Below are 20,285 nucleotides of genomic sequence, written 5' to 3'. Positions count from 1 at the left end.
CAAGGCTGAAAACCAACATTGAATGCCCGTGACCTTTGATCCCTCAGTCAGCACAAAACCATCGTCAGTTAACACAGTTCGTCGCTACATTTACAAGTGCAAGTTAAAACTCTACCATGCAAAGTGAAAGCCAAACATCAACAACATCCAGAAACACCGCCACCTTCTCTGGGCCCGAGCTCATTTGAAATGGACAGACGCAAAGTGGAAAAGTGTGCTGTGGTCTGATGAGTCCACATTTCAAATTGTATTTGGAAATCATGGACGTCGTGTCGTCCGGACAAAAGAGGGAAAAGACCATCCAGATTGTTACCAGAGCAAAGTTCAAAAGCCTGCATCTGTGATGGTATGGGGGTGTGTTAGTGCCCATGGCATGGACAACTTACACATCTGTGATGGTATGGGGGTGTGTTAGTGCCCATGGCATGGACAACTTACACATCTGTGATGGTATGGGGGTGTGTTAGTGCCCATGACATGGACAACTTACACATCTGTGATGGTATGGGGGTGTGTTAGTGCCCATGACATGGACAACTTACACATCTGTGATGGTATGGGGGTGTGTTAGTGCCCATGGCATGGACAACTTACACATCTGTGATGGTATGGGGGTGTGTTAGTGCCCATGGCATGGACAACTTACACATCTGTGATGGTATGGGGGTGTGTTAGTGCCCATGACATGGACAACTTACACATCTGTGATGGTATGGGGGTGTGTTAGTGCCCATGGCATGGACAACTTACACATCTGTGATGGTATGGGGGTGTGTTAGTGCCCATGGCATGGACAACTTACACATCTGTGATGGTATGGGGGTGTGTTAGTGCCCATGGCATGGACAACTTACACATCTGTGATGGCACCATCAATGCTGAAAGGTACATCCAGGTTTTGGAGCAACACATGCTGCCATCCAAGCAACGTCTTTTTCAGGGACGTCCCTGCTTATTTCAGCAAGACAATGCCAAGCCACATTCTGCACGTGTTCCAACAGCGTGGCTTTGTAGTAAAAGAGTGCAGGTACTAGACTGGCCTGCCTGCAGTCCAGACCTGTCGCCCATTGAAAATGTGTGGCGCATTATGAAGCACAAAATACGACAACTGAGACCCCGGACTGTTGAACAACTGAAGTCGTACATCAAGCAAGAATGGGAAAGAATTCCACCTACAAAGCTTCAACAATTAGTGTCCTCAGTTCCCAAACACTTATTGAGTGTTGTTAGAAGGAAAGGTGATGTAACACAGTGGGAAACATACCACTGTCCCAGCTTTTTGAAACATGTTGCAGGCATCCATTTCAAAATGAGCAAATATTTGCACAAAAACAATAAAGTTTATCAGTTTGAACATTAAATATCTTGTCTTTGTGGTGTATTCGTCCCAACTTCATTGGAACTGGGGTTGTATACACACATACAGACACATATACATACATACACACGCATACATACATACATACATACAGGCAGACACACACACATACATGCACACACACACACACACACACACACACACACACACACACACATACACACACACACACACACACACACACACACACACACACACACACACACACACACACACACACACACACACACACACACACACACCTGTGGATGTCCACAGCTGCCAGGTGAAAGAAACATGCAAAACCACCAGACAACAGAGATGCACGTGGACAGACAGGCAGATGGATGGGCAGACAGAGACAGACAGGTAGGTGGATAGACAAGTGTTACCTGGATCCCCTGGCCAGCAGAGGGACACAACCACAGTAGGACACTTCAGAAAACACACGTACAAAAACACAAAAGTCCTCCATAATGTCTGCAGTTTTGTCTTTTCATGCAGCTTCTGACATTACAAAGAATTAGTCACATGACTCCCGCAAGACACACCCCCTACAGAGTAATCGAATATAAGAAAATGAAAGTAACTAATCTTTTGTGACAGTGTGACGATGTGACTAGCTGTAACCATGTGACCACTGAACCATGTGGCCAGATGTAATCATGTGGCCAGCTGTAACCATGTGACTGCTGTAACCATGTGACCACTGAACCATGTGGCCAGATGTAATCATGTGGCCAGCTGTAATCATGTGGCCAGATGTAATCATGTGGCCAGCTGTAATCATGTGACTGCTGTAACCATGTGACCACTGAACCATGTGGCCAGATGTAATCATGTGGCCAGCTGTAACCATGTGACTGCTGTAACCATGTGACCGCTGAACCATGTGGCCAACTGTAACCATGCGACCAGCTGTAATCATGTGACTGCTGTAACCATGTGACTGCTGTAACCATGTGACCACTGAACCATGTGGCCAGATGTAATCATGTGACTGCTGTAACCATGTGACCACTGAACCATGTGGCCAGATGTAATCATGTGACCGCTGTAACCATGTGACCGCTGAACCATGTGGCCAGCTGTAACCATGTGGCCAGCTGTAACCATGTGACTGCTGTAACCATGTGACTGCTGTAACCATGTGGCCAGCTGTAACCATGCGACCAGCTGTAATCATGTGGCCAGCTGTAACCATGTGACTGCTGTAACCATGTGACTGCTGTAACCATGTGACCGCTGAACCATGTGGCCAGCTGTAACCATGCGACCAGCTGTAATCATGTGACTGCTGTAACCATGTGACCACTGAACCATGTGGCCAGCTGTAATCATGTGGCCAGCTGTAATCATGTGACTGCTGTAACCATGTGACCGCTGAACCATGTGGCCAGCTGTAATCATGCGACCAGCTGTAATCATGTGACTGCTGTAACCATGTGACCACTGAACCATGTGGCCAGCTGTAACCATGTGACCGCTGAACCATGTGGCCAGCTGTAATCATGTGACTGCTGTAATCATGTGACCAGCTGTAATCATGTGACCAGCTGTAATCATGTGACCAGATGTAATCATGTGGCCAGCTGTAATCATGTGGCCAGATGTAATCATGTGGCCAGCTGTAATCATGTGACTGCTGTAACCATGTGACCACTGAACCATGTGGCCAGATGTAATCATGTGGCCAGCTGTAACCATGTGACTGCTGTAACCATGTGACCACTGAACCATGTGGCCAGATGTAATCATGTGGCCAGCTGTAATCATGTGGCCAGATGTAATCATGTGGCCAGCTGTAATCATGTGACTGCTGTAACCATGTGACCACTGAACCATGTGGCCAGATGTAATCATGTGGCCAGCTGTAACCATGTGACTGCTGTAACCATGTGACCGCTGAACCATGTGGCCAACTGTAACCATGCGACCAGCTGTAATCATGTGACTGCTGTAACCATGTGACTGCTGTAACCATGTGACTGCTGTAACCATGTGACCGCTGAACCATGTGGCCAGCTGTAACCATGTGGCCAGCTGTAACCAAGTGACTGCTGTAACCATGTGACTGCTGTAACCATGTGACTGCTGTAACCATGTGGCCAGCTGTAACCATGCGACCAGCTGTAATCATGTGACTGCTGTAACCATGTGACTGCTGTAACCATGTGACTGCTGTAACCATGTGACCGCTGAACCATGTGGCCAGCTGTAACCATGCGACCAGCTGTAATCATGTGACTGCTGTAACCATGTGACCACTGAACCATGTGGCCAGCTGTAATCATGTGGCCAGCTGTAATCATGTGACTGCTGTAACCATGTGACCGCTGAACCATGTGGCCAGCTGTAATCATGCGACCAGCTGTAATCATGTGACTGCTGTAACCATGTGACCACTGAACCATGTGGCCAGCTGTAACCATGTGACCGCTGAACCATGTGGCCAGCTGTAATCACGTGACTGCTGTAATCATGTGACCAGCTGTAATCATGTGACCAGCTGTAATCATGTGGCCAGCTGAAATCATGTGGTCAGCTGTAACCATGTGACTGCTGTAACCATGTGACCGCTGAACCATGTGGCCAGCTATAACCATGCGACCAGCTGTAATCATGTGACTGCTGTAACCATGTGACCGCTGAACCATGTGGCCAGCTGTAATCATGCGACCAGCTGTAATCATGTGACTGCTGTAACCATGTGGCCAGCTGTAACCATGTGGTCAACTGTAATCATGCGACCAGCTGTAATCATGTGACTGCTGTAACCATGTGGCCAGCTGTAACCATGTGGTCAGCTGTAATCATGTGACTGCTGTAATCATGTGACCAGCTGTAATCATGTGGCCAGCTGTAATCATGTGGTCAGCTGTAACCATGTGACTGCTGTAATCATGTGACTGCTGTAATCATGTGACCAGCTGTAACTATGTGGTCAGCTGTAACCATGTGACCGCTGAACCATGTGGCCAGCTATAACCATGCGACCAGCTGTAATCATGTGACTGCTGTAACCATGTGACCGCTGAACCATGTGGCCAGCTATAACCATGCGACCAGCTGTAACCACATGGCCAGCTGTAATCATATGACTGCTGTAACCATGTGACCGCTGAACCATGTGGCCAGCTATAACCATGCGACCAGCTGTAATCACGTGAGCAGCTGTAACCATGTGACCAGCTGTAACCATGTGGCCAGCTGTAACCATGTGACCGCTGAACCATGTGGCCAGCTGTAATCATGTGACCAGCTGTAATCATGTGGCCAGCTGAAATCATGTGGTCAGCTGTAACCATGTGACTGCTGTAACCATGTGACCGCTGAACCATGTGGCCAGCTATAATCATGCGACCAGCTGTAATCATGTGACTGCTGTAACCATGTGACCGCTGAACCATGTGGCCAGCTGTAATCATGCGACCAGCTGTAATCATGTGACTGCTGTAACCATGTGGCCAGCTGTAACCATGTGGTCAACTGTAATCATGCGACCAGCTGTAATCATGTGACTGCTGTAACCATGTGGCCAGCTGTAACCATGTGGTCAGCTGTAATCATGTGACTGCTGTAATCATGTGACCAGCTGTAATCATGTGGCCAGCTGTAATCATGTGGTCAGCTGTAACCATGTGACTGCTGTAATCATGTGACTGCTGTAATCATGTGACCAGCTGTAACTATGTGGTCAGCTGTAACCATGTGACCGCTGAACCATGTGGCCAGCTATAACCATGCGACCAGCTGTAATCATGTGACTGCTGTAACCATGTGACCGCTGAACCATGTGGCCAGCTATAACCATGCGACCAGCTGTAACCACATGGCCAGCTGTAATCATATGACTGCTGTAACCATGTGACCGCTGAACCATGTGGCCAGCTATAACCATGCGACCAGCTGTAATCACGTGAGCAGCTGTAACCATGTGACCAGCTGTAACCATGTGGCCAGCTGTAATCATGTGACTGCTGTAACCACGTGACCAGCTGTAACCACGTGGCCAGCTGTAATCATGTGACTGCTGTAACCACGTGACCAGCTGTAATCATGTGACTGCTGTAACCTTGTGACCAGCTGTTACCATGTGACCAGCTGTAACCATGTGGCCAGCTGTAACCATGTGCCCAACTGTAATCATGTGACCACTGTAACCATGTGACTGCTGTAACCACGTGACCAGCTGTAACCACGTGACCAGCTGCAGCCATGTGATCGGGGTAACCATGTGACCAGCTGTAACCATGTGACTGTTGTAACGATGTGTCCAGCTGGAACAATGTGAACGTTGTAACCATTCGGCCAGCTGGAACCATGTGACCGCTGTAACAGTGTAACCAGCTGTAAACATGTGACATCTGTAACCACGTGGCCAGCTGCAACCATGTGACTGCTGTAACCATGTGACCGCTGTAACCATGCGACCACTATAACCATGTGTCCAGCTGTAACAATGTGACATCTGTAACCATGTGACCAGATGTAATCATGTGACAGTTCTAATCATGTGACATTGTCATTCAAATGGATATATTCAATGGATATGTCATTCAAAGCGCATATTAAACAAATATGTAGGACTGCTTTTTTGCATTTACGCAATATCTCTAAAATCAGAAAGGTCTTGTCTCAGAGTGATGCTGAAAAACTAATTCATGCACTTATTTCCTCTAGGCTGGACTATTGTAATTCATTATTATCAGGTTGTCCTAAAAGTTCCCTAAAAAGCCTTCAGTTGGTTCAGAATGCTGCAGCTAGAGTACTGACGGGGACTAGAAGGAGAGAGCATATCTCACCCATATTGGCCTCTCTTCATTGGCTTCCTGTTAATTCTAGAATAGAATTTAAAATTCTTCTTCTTACTTATAAGGTTTTGAATAATCAGGTCCCATCTTATCTTAGGGACCTCGTAGTACCATATCACCCCAATAGAGCGCTTCGCTCTCAGACTGCAGGCTTACTTGTAGTTCCTAGGGTTTGTAAGAGTAGAATGGGAGGCAGAGCCTTCAGCTTTCAGGCTCCTCTCCTGTGGAACCAGCTCCCAATTCAGATCAGGGAGACAGACACCCTCTCTACTTTTAAGATTAGGCTTAAAACTTTCCTTTTCGCTAAGGCTTATAGTTAGGGCTGGATCGGGTGACCCTGGACCATCCCTTGGTTATGCTGCTTTAGACGTAGATTGTGGGGGGTTCCCATGATGCACTGTTTCTTTCTCTTTTTGCTCTGTATGCACCACTCTGCATTTAATCATTAGTGATCGATCTCTGCTGCCCTCCACAGCATATGTCTTTTTCCTGGTTCTTTCCCTCAGCCCCAACCAGTCCCAGCAGAAGACTGCCCCTCCCTGAGCCTGGTTCTGCTGGAGGTTTCTTCCTGTTAAAAGGGAGTTTTTCCTTCCCACTGTGGCCAAGTGCTTGCTCATAGGGGGTCGTTTTGACCGTTGGGGTTTTTCATAATTGTTGTATGGCCTTGCCTTACAATATAAAGCGCCTTGGGGCAACTGTTTGTTGTGATTTGGCACTATATAAGAAAAAAGTTGATGGATTGATTGATGTGACCAGCTGTAACCATGTGACAAGCTGTAACCATGTGACAGCTGTAATCATGTGACAGTTCTAATCATGTGACCAGCTGTAACCATGTGACTTCTGTAACCATGTGACTGCTGTAACCATGTGGCCAGCTATAACCATGCAAGCAGCTGTAATCATGTGGCCAGCTGTAACCATGTGGCCAGCTATAACCATGTGACCAGCTATAATCATGTGACCAGCTGTTACCATGTGACCAGCTGTTACCATGTGGCCAGCTGTAACCATGTGGCCAGCTGTTACCATGTGACCAGCTGTTACCATGTGACCAGCTGTTACCATGTGGCCAGCTATAACCATGGGACCAGCTATAACCATGTGGTCTGCTGTAACCATGTGAGTGCTGTAACCACGTGACCAGCTGTAACCACATGACCAGCTGTAACCATGTGACCATTGTAACTGTGTGACCAGCTGTAACCATGTGACCAGCTGTAATCATGTGGCCAGCTGTAACCTTGTGAACAGCTGTTACCATGTGACCAGCTGTAACCATGTGGCCAGCTGTTACCATGTGACCAGCTGTTACCATGTGACCAGCTGTTACCATGTGGCCAGCTATAACCATGGGACCAGCTATAACCATGTGGTCTGCTGTAACCATGTGAGTGCTGTAACCACGTGACCAGCTGTAACCACATGACCAGCTGTAACCATGTGACCATTGTAACTGCGTGACCAGCTGTAACCATGTGACCAGCTGTAATCATGTGGCCAGCTGTAACCTTGTGAACAGCTGTTACCATGTGACCAGCTGTAACCATGTGGCCAACTGTAATCATGTGACCACTGTAACCATGTGACTGCTGTAACCACGTGACCAGCTGTAGCCATGTGACCAGCTGTAACCATGTGACTGTTGTAACGATGTGTCCAGCTGGAACAATGTGAACGTTGGAACCATTCGGCCAGCTGGAACCATGTGACCGCTGTAACAGTGTAACCAGCTGTAACCATGTGACATCTGTAACCACGTGACCAGCTGTAACATGTGACTGCTGTAACTATTTGGCCAGCTGTAATCACGTGACAGTTCTAATCACGTGACCAGCTGTAACCATGTGGCCAGCTGCAACCATGTGACTGCTGTAACCATGTGACCAGCTGTAATCATGTGACCAGCTATAACCATGCAAGCAGCTGTAACCATGTGTCCAATCAATCAATCAATCAATCAATCAATCAATCAATCAATCAATCAATTTTTTTTATATAGCGCCAAATCACAACAAACAGTTGCCCCAAGGCGCTTTATATTGTAAGGCAAGGCCATACAATAATGATGTAAAACCCCAACGGTCAAAACGACCCCCTGTGAGCAAGCACTTGGCGACAGTGGGAAGGAAAAACTCCCTTTTAAAAGGAATAAACCTCCAGCAGAACCAGGCTCAGGGAGGGGCAGTCTTCTGCTGGGACTGGTTGGGGCTGAGGGAGAGAACCAGGAAAAAGACATGCTGTGGAGGGGAGCAGAGATCAATCACTAATGATTAAATGCAGAGTGGTGCATACAGAGCAAAAAGAGAAAGAAACAGTGCATCATGGGAACCCCCCAGCAGTCTACGTCTATAGCAGCATAACTAAGGGATGGTTCAGGGTCACCTGATCCAGCCCTAACTATAAGCTTTAGCAAAAAGGAAAGTTTTAAGCCTAATCTTAAAAGTAGAGAGGGTGTCTGTCTCCCTGATCTGAATTGGGAGCTGGTTCCACAGGAGAGGAGCCTGAAAGCTGAAGGCTCTGCCTCCCATTCTACTCTTACAAACCCTAGGAACTACAAGTAAGCCTGCAGTCTGAGAGCGAAGCGCTCTATTGGGGTGATATGGTACTACGAGGTCCCTAAGATAAGATGGGACCTGATTATTCAAAACCTTATAAGTAAGAAGAAGAATTTTAAATTCTATTCTAGAATTAACAGGAAGCCAATGAAGAGAGGCCAATATGGGTGAGATATGCTCTCTCCTTCTAGTCCCCGTCAGCACTCTAGCTGCAGCATTTTGAATTAACTGAAGGCTTTTTAGGGAACTTTTAGGACAACCTGATAATAATGAATTACAATAGTCCAGCCTAGAGGAAATAAATGCATGAATTAGTTTTTCAGCATCACTCTGAGACAAGACCTTTCTGATTTTAGAGATATTGCGTAAATGCAAAAAAGCAGTCCTACATATTTGTTTAATATGCGCTTTGAATGACATATCCTGATCAAAAATGACTCCAAGATTTCTCACAGTATTACTAGAGGTCAGGGTAATGCCATCCAGAGTAAGGATCTGGTTAGACACCATGTTTCTAAGATTTGTGGGGCCAAGTACAATAACTTCAGTTTTATCTGAGTTTAAAAGCAGGAAATTAGAGGTCATCCATGTCTTTATGTCTGTAAGACAATCCTGCAGTTTAGCTAATTGGTGTGTGTCCTCTGGCTTCATGGATAGATAAAGCTGGGTATCATCTGCGTAACAATGAAAATTTAAGCAATACCGTCTAATAATACTGCCTAAGGGAAGCATATATAAAGTGAATAAAATTGGTCCTAGCACAGAACCTTGTGGAACTCCATAATTAACTTTAGTCTGTGAAGAAGATTCCCCATTTACATGAACAAATTGTAATCTATTAGACAAATATGATTCAAACCACCGCAGCGCAGTGCCTTTAATACCTATGGCATGCTCTAATCTCTGTAATAAAATTTTATGGTCAACAGTATCAAAAGCAGCACTGAGGTCTAACAGAACAAGCACAGAGATGAGTCCACTGTCCGAGGCCATAAGAAGATCATTTGTAACCTTCACTAATGCTGTTTCTGTACTATGATGAATTCTAAAACCTGACTGAAACTCTTCAAATAGACCATTCCTCTGCAGATGATCAGTTAGCTGTTTTACAACTACCCTTTCAAGAATTTTTGAGAGAAAAGGAAGGTTGGAGATTGGCCTATAATTAGCTAAGATAGCTGGGTCAAGTGATGGCTTTTTAAGTAATGGTTTAATTACTGCCACCTTAAAAGCCTGTGGTACATAGCCAACTAACAAAGATAGACTGATCATATTTAAGATCGAAGCATTAAATAATGGTAGGGCTTCCTTGAGCAGCCTGGTAGGAATGGGGTCTAATAAACATGTTGATGGTTTGGATGAAGTAACTAATGAAAATAACTCAGACAGAACAATCGGAGAGAAAGAGTCTAACCAAATACCGGCATCACTGAAAGCAGCCAAAGATAACGATACGTCTTTGGGATGGTTATGAGTAATTTTTTCTCTAATAGTTAAAATTTTGTTAGCAAAGAAAGTCATGAACTCATTACTAGTTAAAGATAATGGAATACTCAGCTCAATAGAGCTCTGACTCTTTGTCAGCCTGGTTACAGTGCTGAAAAGAAACCTGGGGTTGTTCTTATTTTCTTCAATTAGTGATGAGTAGAAAGATGTCCTAGCTTTACGGAGGGCTTTTTTATAGAGCAACAGACTCTTTTTCCAGGCTAAGTGAAGATCTTCTAAATTAGTGAGACGCCATTTCCTCTCCAACTTACGGGTTATCTGCTTTAAGCTACGAGTTTGTGAGTTATACCACGGAGTCAGACACTTCTGATTTAAAGCTCTCTTTTTCAGAGGAGCTACAGCATCCAAAGTTGTCTTCAATGAGGATGTAAAACTATTGACGAGATACTCTATCTCCCTTACAGAGTTTAGGTAGCTACTCTGCACTGTGTTGTTATATGGCATTAGAGAACATAAAGAAGGAATCATATCCTTAAACCTAGTTACAGCGCTTTCTGAAAGACTTCTAGTGTAATGAAACTTATTCCCCACTGCTGGGTAGTCCATCAGAGTAAATGTAAATGTTATTAAAAATGATCAGACAGAAGGGAGTTTTCAGGGAATACTGTTAAGTCTTCTATTTCCATACCATAAGTCAGAACAAGATTTAAGATATGATTAAAGTGGTGGGTGGACTCATTTACTTTTTGAGCAAAGCCAATAGAGTCTAATAATAGATTAAATGCAGTGTTGAGGCTGTCATTCTCAGCATCTGTGTGGATGTTAAAATCGCCCACTATAATTATCTTATCTGAGCTAAGCACTAAGTCAGACAAAAGGTCTGAAAATTCACAGAGAAACTCACAGTAACGACCAGGAGGACGATAGATAATAACAAATAAAACTGGTTTTTGGGACTTCCAATTTGGATGGACAAGACTAAGAGACAAGCTTTCAAATGAATTAAAGCTCTGTCTGGGTTTTTGATTAATTAATAAGCTGGAATGGAAGATTGCTGCTAATCCTCCGCCCCGGCCCGTGCTACGAGCATTCTGACAGTTAGTGTGACTCGGGGGTGTTGACTCATTTAAACTAACATATTCATCCTGCTGTAACCAGGTTTCTGTTAGGCAGAATAAATCAATATGTTGATCAATTATTATATCATTTACCAACAGGGACTTAGAAGAGAGAGACCTAATGTTTAATAGACCACATTTAACTGTTTTAGTCTGTGGTGCAGTTGAAGGTGCTATATTATTTTTTCTTTTTGAATTTTTATGCTTAAATAGATTTTTGCTGGTTATTGGTGGTCTGGGAGCAGGCACCGTCTCTACGGGGATGGGGTAATGAGGGGATGGCAGGGGGAGAGAAGCTGCAGAGAGGTGTGTAAGACTACAACTCTGCTTCCTGGTCCCAACCCTGGATAGTCACGGTTTGGAGGATTTAAGAAAATTGGCCAGATTTCTAGAAATGAGAGCTGCTCCATCCAAAGTGGGATGGATGCCGTCTCTCCTAACAAGACCAGGTTTTCCCCAGAAGCTTTGCCAATTATCTATGAAGCCCACCCAAATCAATGCATATGTTACATAAATAACACTTTCTTGATTATACTACATAATAATCAATACAAATCCCGCTTTGGTCTCGAGCACGATCCATGGCCACAGCGCTGACTGCAAAGAAAGCGCTGCTCGCCTTTTTCTCCAGACTTCGAGCCTGGAGCCAGAGCAGCGCTGAGCTTAACTTCATGTGGTGTGATCGTTTTAGACTATGAAATTGATAATTACAACTGTAGTGTTGTCATTCCTTAATTCTCCCGTGCTGCAACCAGGTTTTCTCGTCTCCATTCGTTTGTCACAATAAAATAAATAAAGAAATACATTTTAAGAATAAAGAAATCTGACAGATTAGGCGTGTCTTATTAATTGAGCAAGCAAATATCCACATGTCAAGAATTATTGACATGTGAAAAGAAAATACAGTGGTCCCTCACTATAACGCCGTTCACCTGTCGTGGCCTCGTCGTTTCGCGGAGTTTTTAGTCCAATTTTGCATGCTTTTTTTTACAGTGCATTGTGGTCTGCGTGTCTGTTTATAAGAATCTTCTCGCCCAGAAGAAAAAAGAGCACCAACAACTACCCATAACTGTGTTTGTCACTCGGAAACAGACGCCTGCAGCCAGGTGTGAGTGGGAAAAGGCGCAGCGTCAGGACGCAGAGGCGCGACCTGTGAAATACTGGTCAGTCACTATTAATAATTTCTTATGTGTCCAACCTCGTACGTTGATCGTTAAAATTAAATACGTTAGTTCTAAAAGCTATCATAATTATTTATAGGAAAATGTTCTATTTTTATTTCTCAAACAAATGTTTGGGCCTGAAAACAGTTTGGTCTTATTTTTCTACTAAGGTTTGAACTTTGAGAGTGTTTACATACGAGAAAAAAGTGAGAAAATGTTCATGCCTGATTGAGAAAGTGTATAAAGTGGTTTTACAGCTTTAAAACATCTATAATAATTATAAAAAATAACGCTGTCTACTTCGTGGACTTCGCTTTTTGCGGACTATTTTTAGAACGTAACGCCCGCGATAAACGAGGGACCACTGTAACACTTTTTGGATTATACTACAAAACAATTGATACGACGGCCGCTTTTGACGCTCTATTGGCACGCATCGTGATTGGTGGAGTTCTTTTTCTTTGCCGTCTTCCTGGCTTCCATGTCGTAAAATGAGGGTGTATCTGAAGCGGAGTCTGAATATTTATGGGCGTGTTTATTAGAATTACGCTTGTTTTCACCCGCCGCATTTATCAAGGTCACGTCAGGCGTACGCCGGAAGTGGGCAGGTGCGTACTGCTTGATACATGTCACGGCAACTTTGGTGTACTTCAAATTTACACCGTAAATTTACGCCACAAGTGCGCAACGTTGATACATGAGGCCCAATATGTGTCAGAATCTTGGCAGGGACCAAGAGGGACCAACTGGGCGGAACCGGGGTGGCACAGTTCTTTTTTTGTCTGAAATTGATTTTCCTTTTGCTTTCAGCACTCGTTTGGGCATTGATGAGCTGTTGCCTGAGACCATCTGAACAGTCTCAGGCCAGATGTTTTCCTCTGAGGCCTCGCCCAGCACCTTCTGAAGAGCTCAAGATGCTCCCATATGAGCTAGGTCTGTGCTGTTTATTTTGTGGTCTCCTCCCAGTTGGAGATGATGGAGGACCTCCTACAAGAGGAGTCCTAATGGGCGCCTAACTCAGAACTGATTATGTTTATCACTGAGAACTTGTCAGGTCTTCTCCCGCACACTGAGAACAAAGCTCCTTTCTGCCACTTGTTGTGACTGACTACTTCTTCTTCTTCTCCACCTGACATCCAGATCATCACCCTGATGGCACCACACTCACCTGTAGTGATGTTCTGCTGCAGCACCAATCACAAAGCTGCTAATGTTTCGGGAATTAATTTGCTGTGATTCAACCTACATGTTTGATGGTACCAGAAGAACCATCAGTCCTGAAAATGTAGCCTGTTACTCCCTGCTACCACAGGGGGCGCCATAAGGTGCAGCTTTAAAGGGTACTGTGATACAATACGGAGGCGGAGCCTTTCCATACCTCTCCTCCACAGAGACCTCCTTCAGCTGCTGGTGAGGTTTGGTTCCTCTCATCTCTCGGATGTTGACAGCAAACATCTTAGTGGTGTAATCCACCATCTTCTCCCTGGTCACGTCGCTGTCGTAACCTGGACACACACACACTTATCAAGATGCAACGTGGGAAAAATGCAAACGTCTTCATCTGAAGTCAAAGCAGGACAAACCTCCATCCTCCTCGATGTCATCATCTGACTCCTCGCTGTCTACTGGAGCTCGGCTGTCCCTGTACAGGGGCCCGTCCCCATTGGGACCCACACTGTCTCCTTGCTCCCTTGTCCAGATCATCATGGCGGTGTCAGCTCCACCCACCGTCAGCAGGGCAGAGTCGTCCTGAGCCCAGCGGATATTGGTCACCTGGGAGCTGTGACCCATATAACGCTTAAAACGAGCGTATTGACCCTGAGGAGACAGAAAAAGCTTCACGTCTAGACTGCGACTGTAGACAGCTTTGGGATTCAAACTACAGGTCAGCCAGGTTCAGGTGAAATATATATATATATATTTATATGGATTAAATAATTAGTTTTGAAGACAGATAGAATCAGGTTCGATCATATGACAGTCAGTCTTAGTTAATGTGACAGTCAGTTTTGATTGATGCTATAGTCCGGTTCAGTTAATGTGACAGGTTTGATTGATGCTATAGTCCGGTTCTGTTAATGTGACAGTCAGGTTTGACTGATGCTATAGTCCGGTTCAGTTAATGTGACAGTCAGGTTTGACTGATGCTATAGTCCGGTTCAGTTAATGTGACAGTCAGTTTTGATCGATACTATAGTCCGGTTCAGTTAATGTGACAGCCAGTTTTAGTTAATGTTATAGTCCGGTTCAGTTAATGTGACAGTCAGGTTTGATTGATGATATAGTCAGGTTTCGATAATATGACAGTCAGGCTTAGTTAATGTGACAGTCAGGTTTGATTGATGATATACTCAGGTTTTGTTAATGTGACAGTCAGGTTTGATTGATGATATACTCAGGTTTTGTTAATGTGACAGTCAGGTTTGACTGATGATATACTCAGGTTTTGTTAATGTGACAGTCAGGTTTGATTGATGATATACTCAGGTTTTGTTAATGTGACAGTCAGTTTTGATTGATGATATACTCAGGTTTTGTTAATGTGACAGTCAGGTTTGATTGATGCTATAGTCCGGTTCAGTTAATGTGACAGTCAGGTTTGATTGATGCTATAGTCCGGTTCAGTTAATGTGACAATCAGGTTTGATTGATGCTATAGTCCGGTTCAGTTAATGTGACAGTCAGGTTTGATTGATGATATACTCATGTTTTGTTAATGTGACAGTCAGGTTTGATTGATGATATACTCAGGTTTTGTTAATGTGACAGTCAGGTTTGATTGATGATATACTCAGGTTTTGTTAATGTGACAGTCAGGTTTGATTGATGATATAATCAAGTTTAGTTAATGTGACAGCCAGTTTTAGTTAATGTTATAGTCCGGTTCAGTTAATGTGACAGTCAGTTTTGACTGATGCTATAGTCCGGTTCAGTTAATGTGACAGTCAGGTTTGATTGATGATATAGTCTGGTTCAGTTAATGTGACAGGTTTGATTGATGCTATAGTCCGGTTCAGTTAATGTGACAGGTTTGATTGATGCTATAGTCCGGTTCAGTTAATGTGATAGTCAGGTTTGACTGATGATATACTCAGGTTTTGTTAATGTGACAGTCAGGTTTGATTGATGATATACTCAGGTTTTGTTAATGTGACAGTCAGGTTTGATTGATGATATACTCAGGTTTTGTTAATGTGACAGTCAGGTTTGATTGATGATATACTCAGGTTTTGTTAATGTGACAGTCAGGTTTGATTGATGATATACTCAGGTTTTGTTAATGTGACAGTCAGTTTTGATCGATACTATAGTCCAGTTCAGTTAATGTGACAGTCAGGTTTGATTGATGCTATAGTCCGGTTCAGTTAATGTGACAGTCAGGTTTGATTGATGATATAATCAAGTTTAGTTAATGTGACAGCCAGTTTTAGTTAATGTTATAGTCCGGTTCAGTTAATGTGACAGTCAGGTTTGATTGATGATATACTCAGGTTCTGTTAATGTGACAGTCAGTTTTGATCGATACTATAGTCCGGTTCAGTTAATGTGACAGTCAGGTTTGATTGATGATATACTCAGGTTTTGTTAATGTGACAGTCAGTTTTGATCGATACTATAGTCCAGTTCAGTTAATGTGACAGTCAGGTTTGATTGATGATATAATCAAGTTTAGTTAATGTGACAGCCAGTTTTAGTTAATGTTATAGTCCGGTTCAGTTAATGTGACAGTCAGGTTTGATTGATGATATACTCAGGTTTTGTTAATGTGACAGTCAGTTTTGATCGATACTATAGTCCAGTTCAGTTAATGTGACAGTCAGGTTTGATTGATGATATAATCAAGTTTAGTTAATGTGACAGCCAGTTTTAGTTAATGTTATAGTCCGGTTCAGTTAATGTGACAGTCAGGTTTGATTGATGATATAGTCAGGTTTCGATAATATGACAGTCAGGCTTAGTTAATGTGACAGTCAGGTTTTGTTAATGTGACAGTCAGGTTTGATTGATGATATACTCAGGTTTTGTTAATGTGACAGTCAGGTTTGACTGATGATATACTCAGGTTTTGTTAATGTGACAGTCAGGTTTGATTGATGATAAACTCAGGTTTTGTTAATGTGACAGTCAGGTTTGACTGATGATATACTCAGGTTTTGTTAATGTGACAGTCAGGTTTGATTGATGATAAACTCAGGTTTTGTTAATGTGACAGTCAGTTTTGATCGATACTATAGTCCAGTTCAGTTAATGTGACAGTCGGGTTTGATTGATGCTATAGTCCGGTTCAGTTAATGTGACAGTTAGGTTTGATTGATGATATACTCAGGTTTTGTTAATGTGACAGTCAGGTTTGATTGCTGCTATAGTCTGGTTCAGTTAATGTGACAGTCAGGTTTGATTGCTGCTATAGTCTGGTTCAGTTAATGTGACAGTCAGGTTTGATTGATGATATACTCAGGTTTTGTTAATGTGACAGTCAGGTTTGATTGATGATATACTCAGGTTTTGTTAATGTGACAGTCAGGTTTGATTGATGATATACTCAGGTTTTGTTAATGTGACAGTCAGGTTTGATTGATGATATACTCAGGTTTTGTTAATGTGACAGTCAGGTTTGATTGATGATATACTCAGGTTTTCTTAATGTGACAGTCAGTTTTGATCGATACTATAGTCCAGTTCAGTTAATGTGACAGTCAGGTTTGATTGATGCTATAGTCCGGTTCAGTTAATGTGACAGTCAGGTTTGATTGATGATATAATCAAGTTTAGTTAATGTGACAGCCAGTTTTAGTTAATGTTGTAGTCCGGTTCAGTTAATGTGACAGTCAGGTTTGATTGATGATATACTCAGGTTCTGTTAATGTGACAGTCAGTTTTGATCGATACTATAGTCCGGTTCAGTTAATGTGACAGTCAGGTTTGATTGATGATATACTCAGGTTTTGTTAATGTGACAGTCAGTTTTGATCGATACTATAGTCCAGTTCAGTTAATGTGACAGTCAGGTTTGATTGATGATATAATCAAGTTTAGTTAATGTGACAGCCAGTTTTAGTTAATGTTATAGTCCGGTTCAGTTAATGTGACAGTCAGGTTTGATTGATGATATACTCAGGTTTTGTTAATGTGACAGTCAGTTTTGATCGATACTATAGTCCAGTTCAGTTAATGTGACAGTCAGGTTTGATTGATGATATACTCAGGTTTTGTTAATGTGACAGTCAGTTTTGATCGATACTATAGTCCAGTTCAGTTAATGTGACAGTCAGGTTTGATTGATGATATTATCAAGTTTAGTTAATGTGACAGCCAGTTTTAGTTAATGTTATAGTCCGGTTCAGTTAATGTGACAGTCAGGTTTGATTGATGATATACTCAGGTTTTGTTAATGTGACAGTCAGTTTTGATCGATACTATAGTCCAGTTCAGTTAATGTGACAGTCAGGTTTGATTGATGATATAATCAAGTTTAGTTAATGTGACAGCCAGTTTTAGTTAATGTTATAGTCCGGTTCAGTTAATGTGACAGTCAGGTTTGATTGATGATATAGTCAGGTTTCGATAATATGACAGTCAGGCTTAGTTAATGTGACAGTCAGGTTTGATTGATGATATACTCAGGTTTTGTTAATGTGACAGTCAGGTTTGATTGATGATATACTCAGGTTTTGTTAATGTGACAGTCAGGTTTGATTGATGATATACTCAGGTTCAGTTAATGTGACAGTCAGGTTTGATTGATGATATAGTCTGGTTTAGTTAATGTGACAGTCAGGTTTGATTGATGCTATAGTCCGGTTCAGTTAATGTGACAGTCAGGTTTGTTTGATGCTATAGTCCGGTTCAGTTAATGTGACAGTCAGGTTTGACTGATGATATACTCAGGTTTTGTTAATGTGACAGTCAGGTTTGATTGATGATAAACTCAGGTTTTGTTAATGTGACAGTCAGGTTTGACTGATGATATACTCAGGTTTTGTTAATGTGACAGTCAGGTTTGATTGATGATAAACTCAGGTTTTGTTAATGTGACAGTCAGTTTTGATCGATACTATAGTCCAGTTCAGTTAATGTGACAGTCAGGTTTGATTGATGATATAATCAAGTTTAGTTAATGTGACAGCCAGTTTTAGTTAATGTTATAGTCCGGTTCAGTTAATGTGACAGTCAGGTTTGATTGATGATATAGTCAGGTTTCGATAATATGACAGTCAGGCTTAGTTAATGTGACAGTCAGGTTTGATTGATGATATACTCAGGTTTTGTTAATGTGACAGTCAGGTTTGATTGATGATATACTCAGGTTTTGTTAATGTGACAGTCAGGTTTGATTGATGATATACTCAGGTTTTGTTAATGTGACAGTCAGGTTTGATTGATGATATACTCAGGTTCAGTTAATGTGACAGTCAGGTTTGATTGATGATATACTCAGGTTTTGTTAATGTGACAGTCAGTTTTGATCGATACTATAGTCCAGTTCAGTTAATGTGACAGTCAGGTTTGATTGATGATATAATCAAGTTTAGTTAATGTGACAGTCAGTTTTGATCGATACTATAGTCCAGTTCAGTTAATGTGACAGTCAGGTTTGATTGATGATATAATCAAGTTTAGTTAATGTGACAGCCAGTTTTAGTTAATGTTATAGTCCGGTTCAGTTAATGTGACAGTCAGGTTTGATTGATGATATAGTCAGGTTTCGATAATATGACAGTCAGGCTTAGTTAATGTGACAGTCAGGTTTGATTGATGATATACTCAGGTTTTGTTAATGTGACAGTCAGGTTTGATTGATGATATACTCAGGTTTTGTTAATGTGACAGTCAGGTTTGATTGATGATATACTCAGGTTCAGTTAATGTGACAGTCAGGTTTGATTGATGATATAGTCTGGTTTAGTTAATGTGACAGTCAGGTTTGATTGATGCTATAGTCCGGTTCAGTTAATGTGACAGTCAGGTTTGATTGATGCTATAGTCCGGTTCAGTTAATGTGACAGTCAGGTTTGACTGATGATATACTCAGGTTTTGTTAATGTGACAGTCAGGTTTGATTGATGATATAGTCAGGTTTCGATAATATGACAGTCAGGCTTAGTTAATGTGACAGTCAGGTTTGATTGATGATATACTCAGGTTTTGTTAATGTGACAGTCAGGTTTGATTGATGATATACTCAGGTTTTGTTAATGTGACAGTCAGGTTTGATTGATGATATACTCAGGTTCAGTTAATGTGACAGTCAGGTTTGATTGATGATATAGTCTGGTTTAGTTAATGTGACAGTCAGGTTTGATTGATGCTATAGTCCGGTTCAGTTAATGTGACAGTCAGGTTTGATTGATGCTATAGTCCGGTTCAGTTAATGTGACAGTCAGGTTTGACTGATGATATACTCAGGTTTTGTTAATGTGACAGTCAGGTTTGATTGATGATAAACTCAGGTTTTGTTAATGTGACAGTCAGGTTTGATTGATGATAAACTCAGGTTTTGTTAATGTGACAGTCAGGTTTGACTGATGATATACTCAGGTTTTGTTAATGTGACAGTCAGGTTTGATTGATGATAAACTCAGGTTTTGTTAATGTGACAGTCAGTTTTGATCGATACTATAGTCCAGTTCAGTTAATGTGACAGTCGGGTTTGATTGATGCTATAGTCCGGTTCAGTTAATGTGACAGTTAGGTTTGATTGATGATATACTCAGGTTTTGTTAATGTGACAGTCAGGTTTGATTGCTGCTATAGTCTGGTTCAGTTAATGTGACAGTCAGGTTTGATTGCTGCTATAGTCTGGTTCAGTTAATGTGACAGTCAGGTTT

General features: G+C 42.4%; 1 protein-coding gene across 1 annotated transcript in view; it reads right to left on the bottom strand.

The window, feature by feature from the left end:
• LOC117523796 (echinoderm microtubule-associated protein-like 6) overlaps positions 1-20,285 on the bottom strand; it is a 135,963-nt gene that overhangs the window by 21,673 nt on the left and 94,005 nt on the right. The window contains exons 26-27 of the mRNA XM_034185408.1: positions 14,040-14,274; positions 13,835-13,961 (exon numbers count right to left, since the gene is read on the bottom strand). Of these exons, the coding sequence (XP_034041299.1) occupies positions 13,835-13,961; positions 14,040-14,274 (362 nt within the window). The remainder of the gene's footprint in view (positions 1-13,834; positions 13,962-14,039; positions 14,275-20,285) is intronic.

The sequence above is a fragment of the Thalassophryne amazonica genome, chromosome 13, assembly GCF_902500255.1.
Source record: "Thalassophryne amazonica chromosome 13, fThaAma1.1, whole genome shotgun sequence".
Taxonomy (NCBI): domain Eukaryota; kingdom Metazoa; phylum Chordata; class Actinopteri; order Batrachoidiformes; family Batrachoididae; genus Thalassophryne; species Thalassophryne amazonica.
The sequence above is the reverse complement of the archived record's forward strand: the minus strand, read 5'-3'. Positions and strand labels throughout refer to the sequence as shown.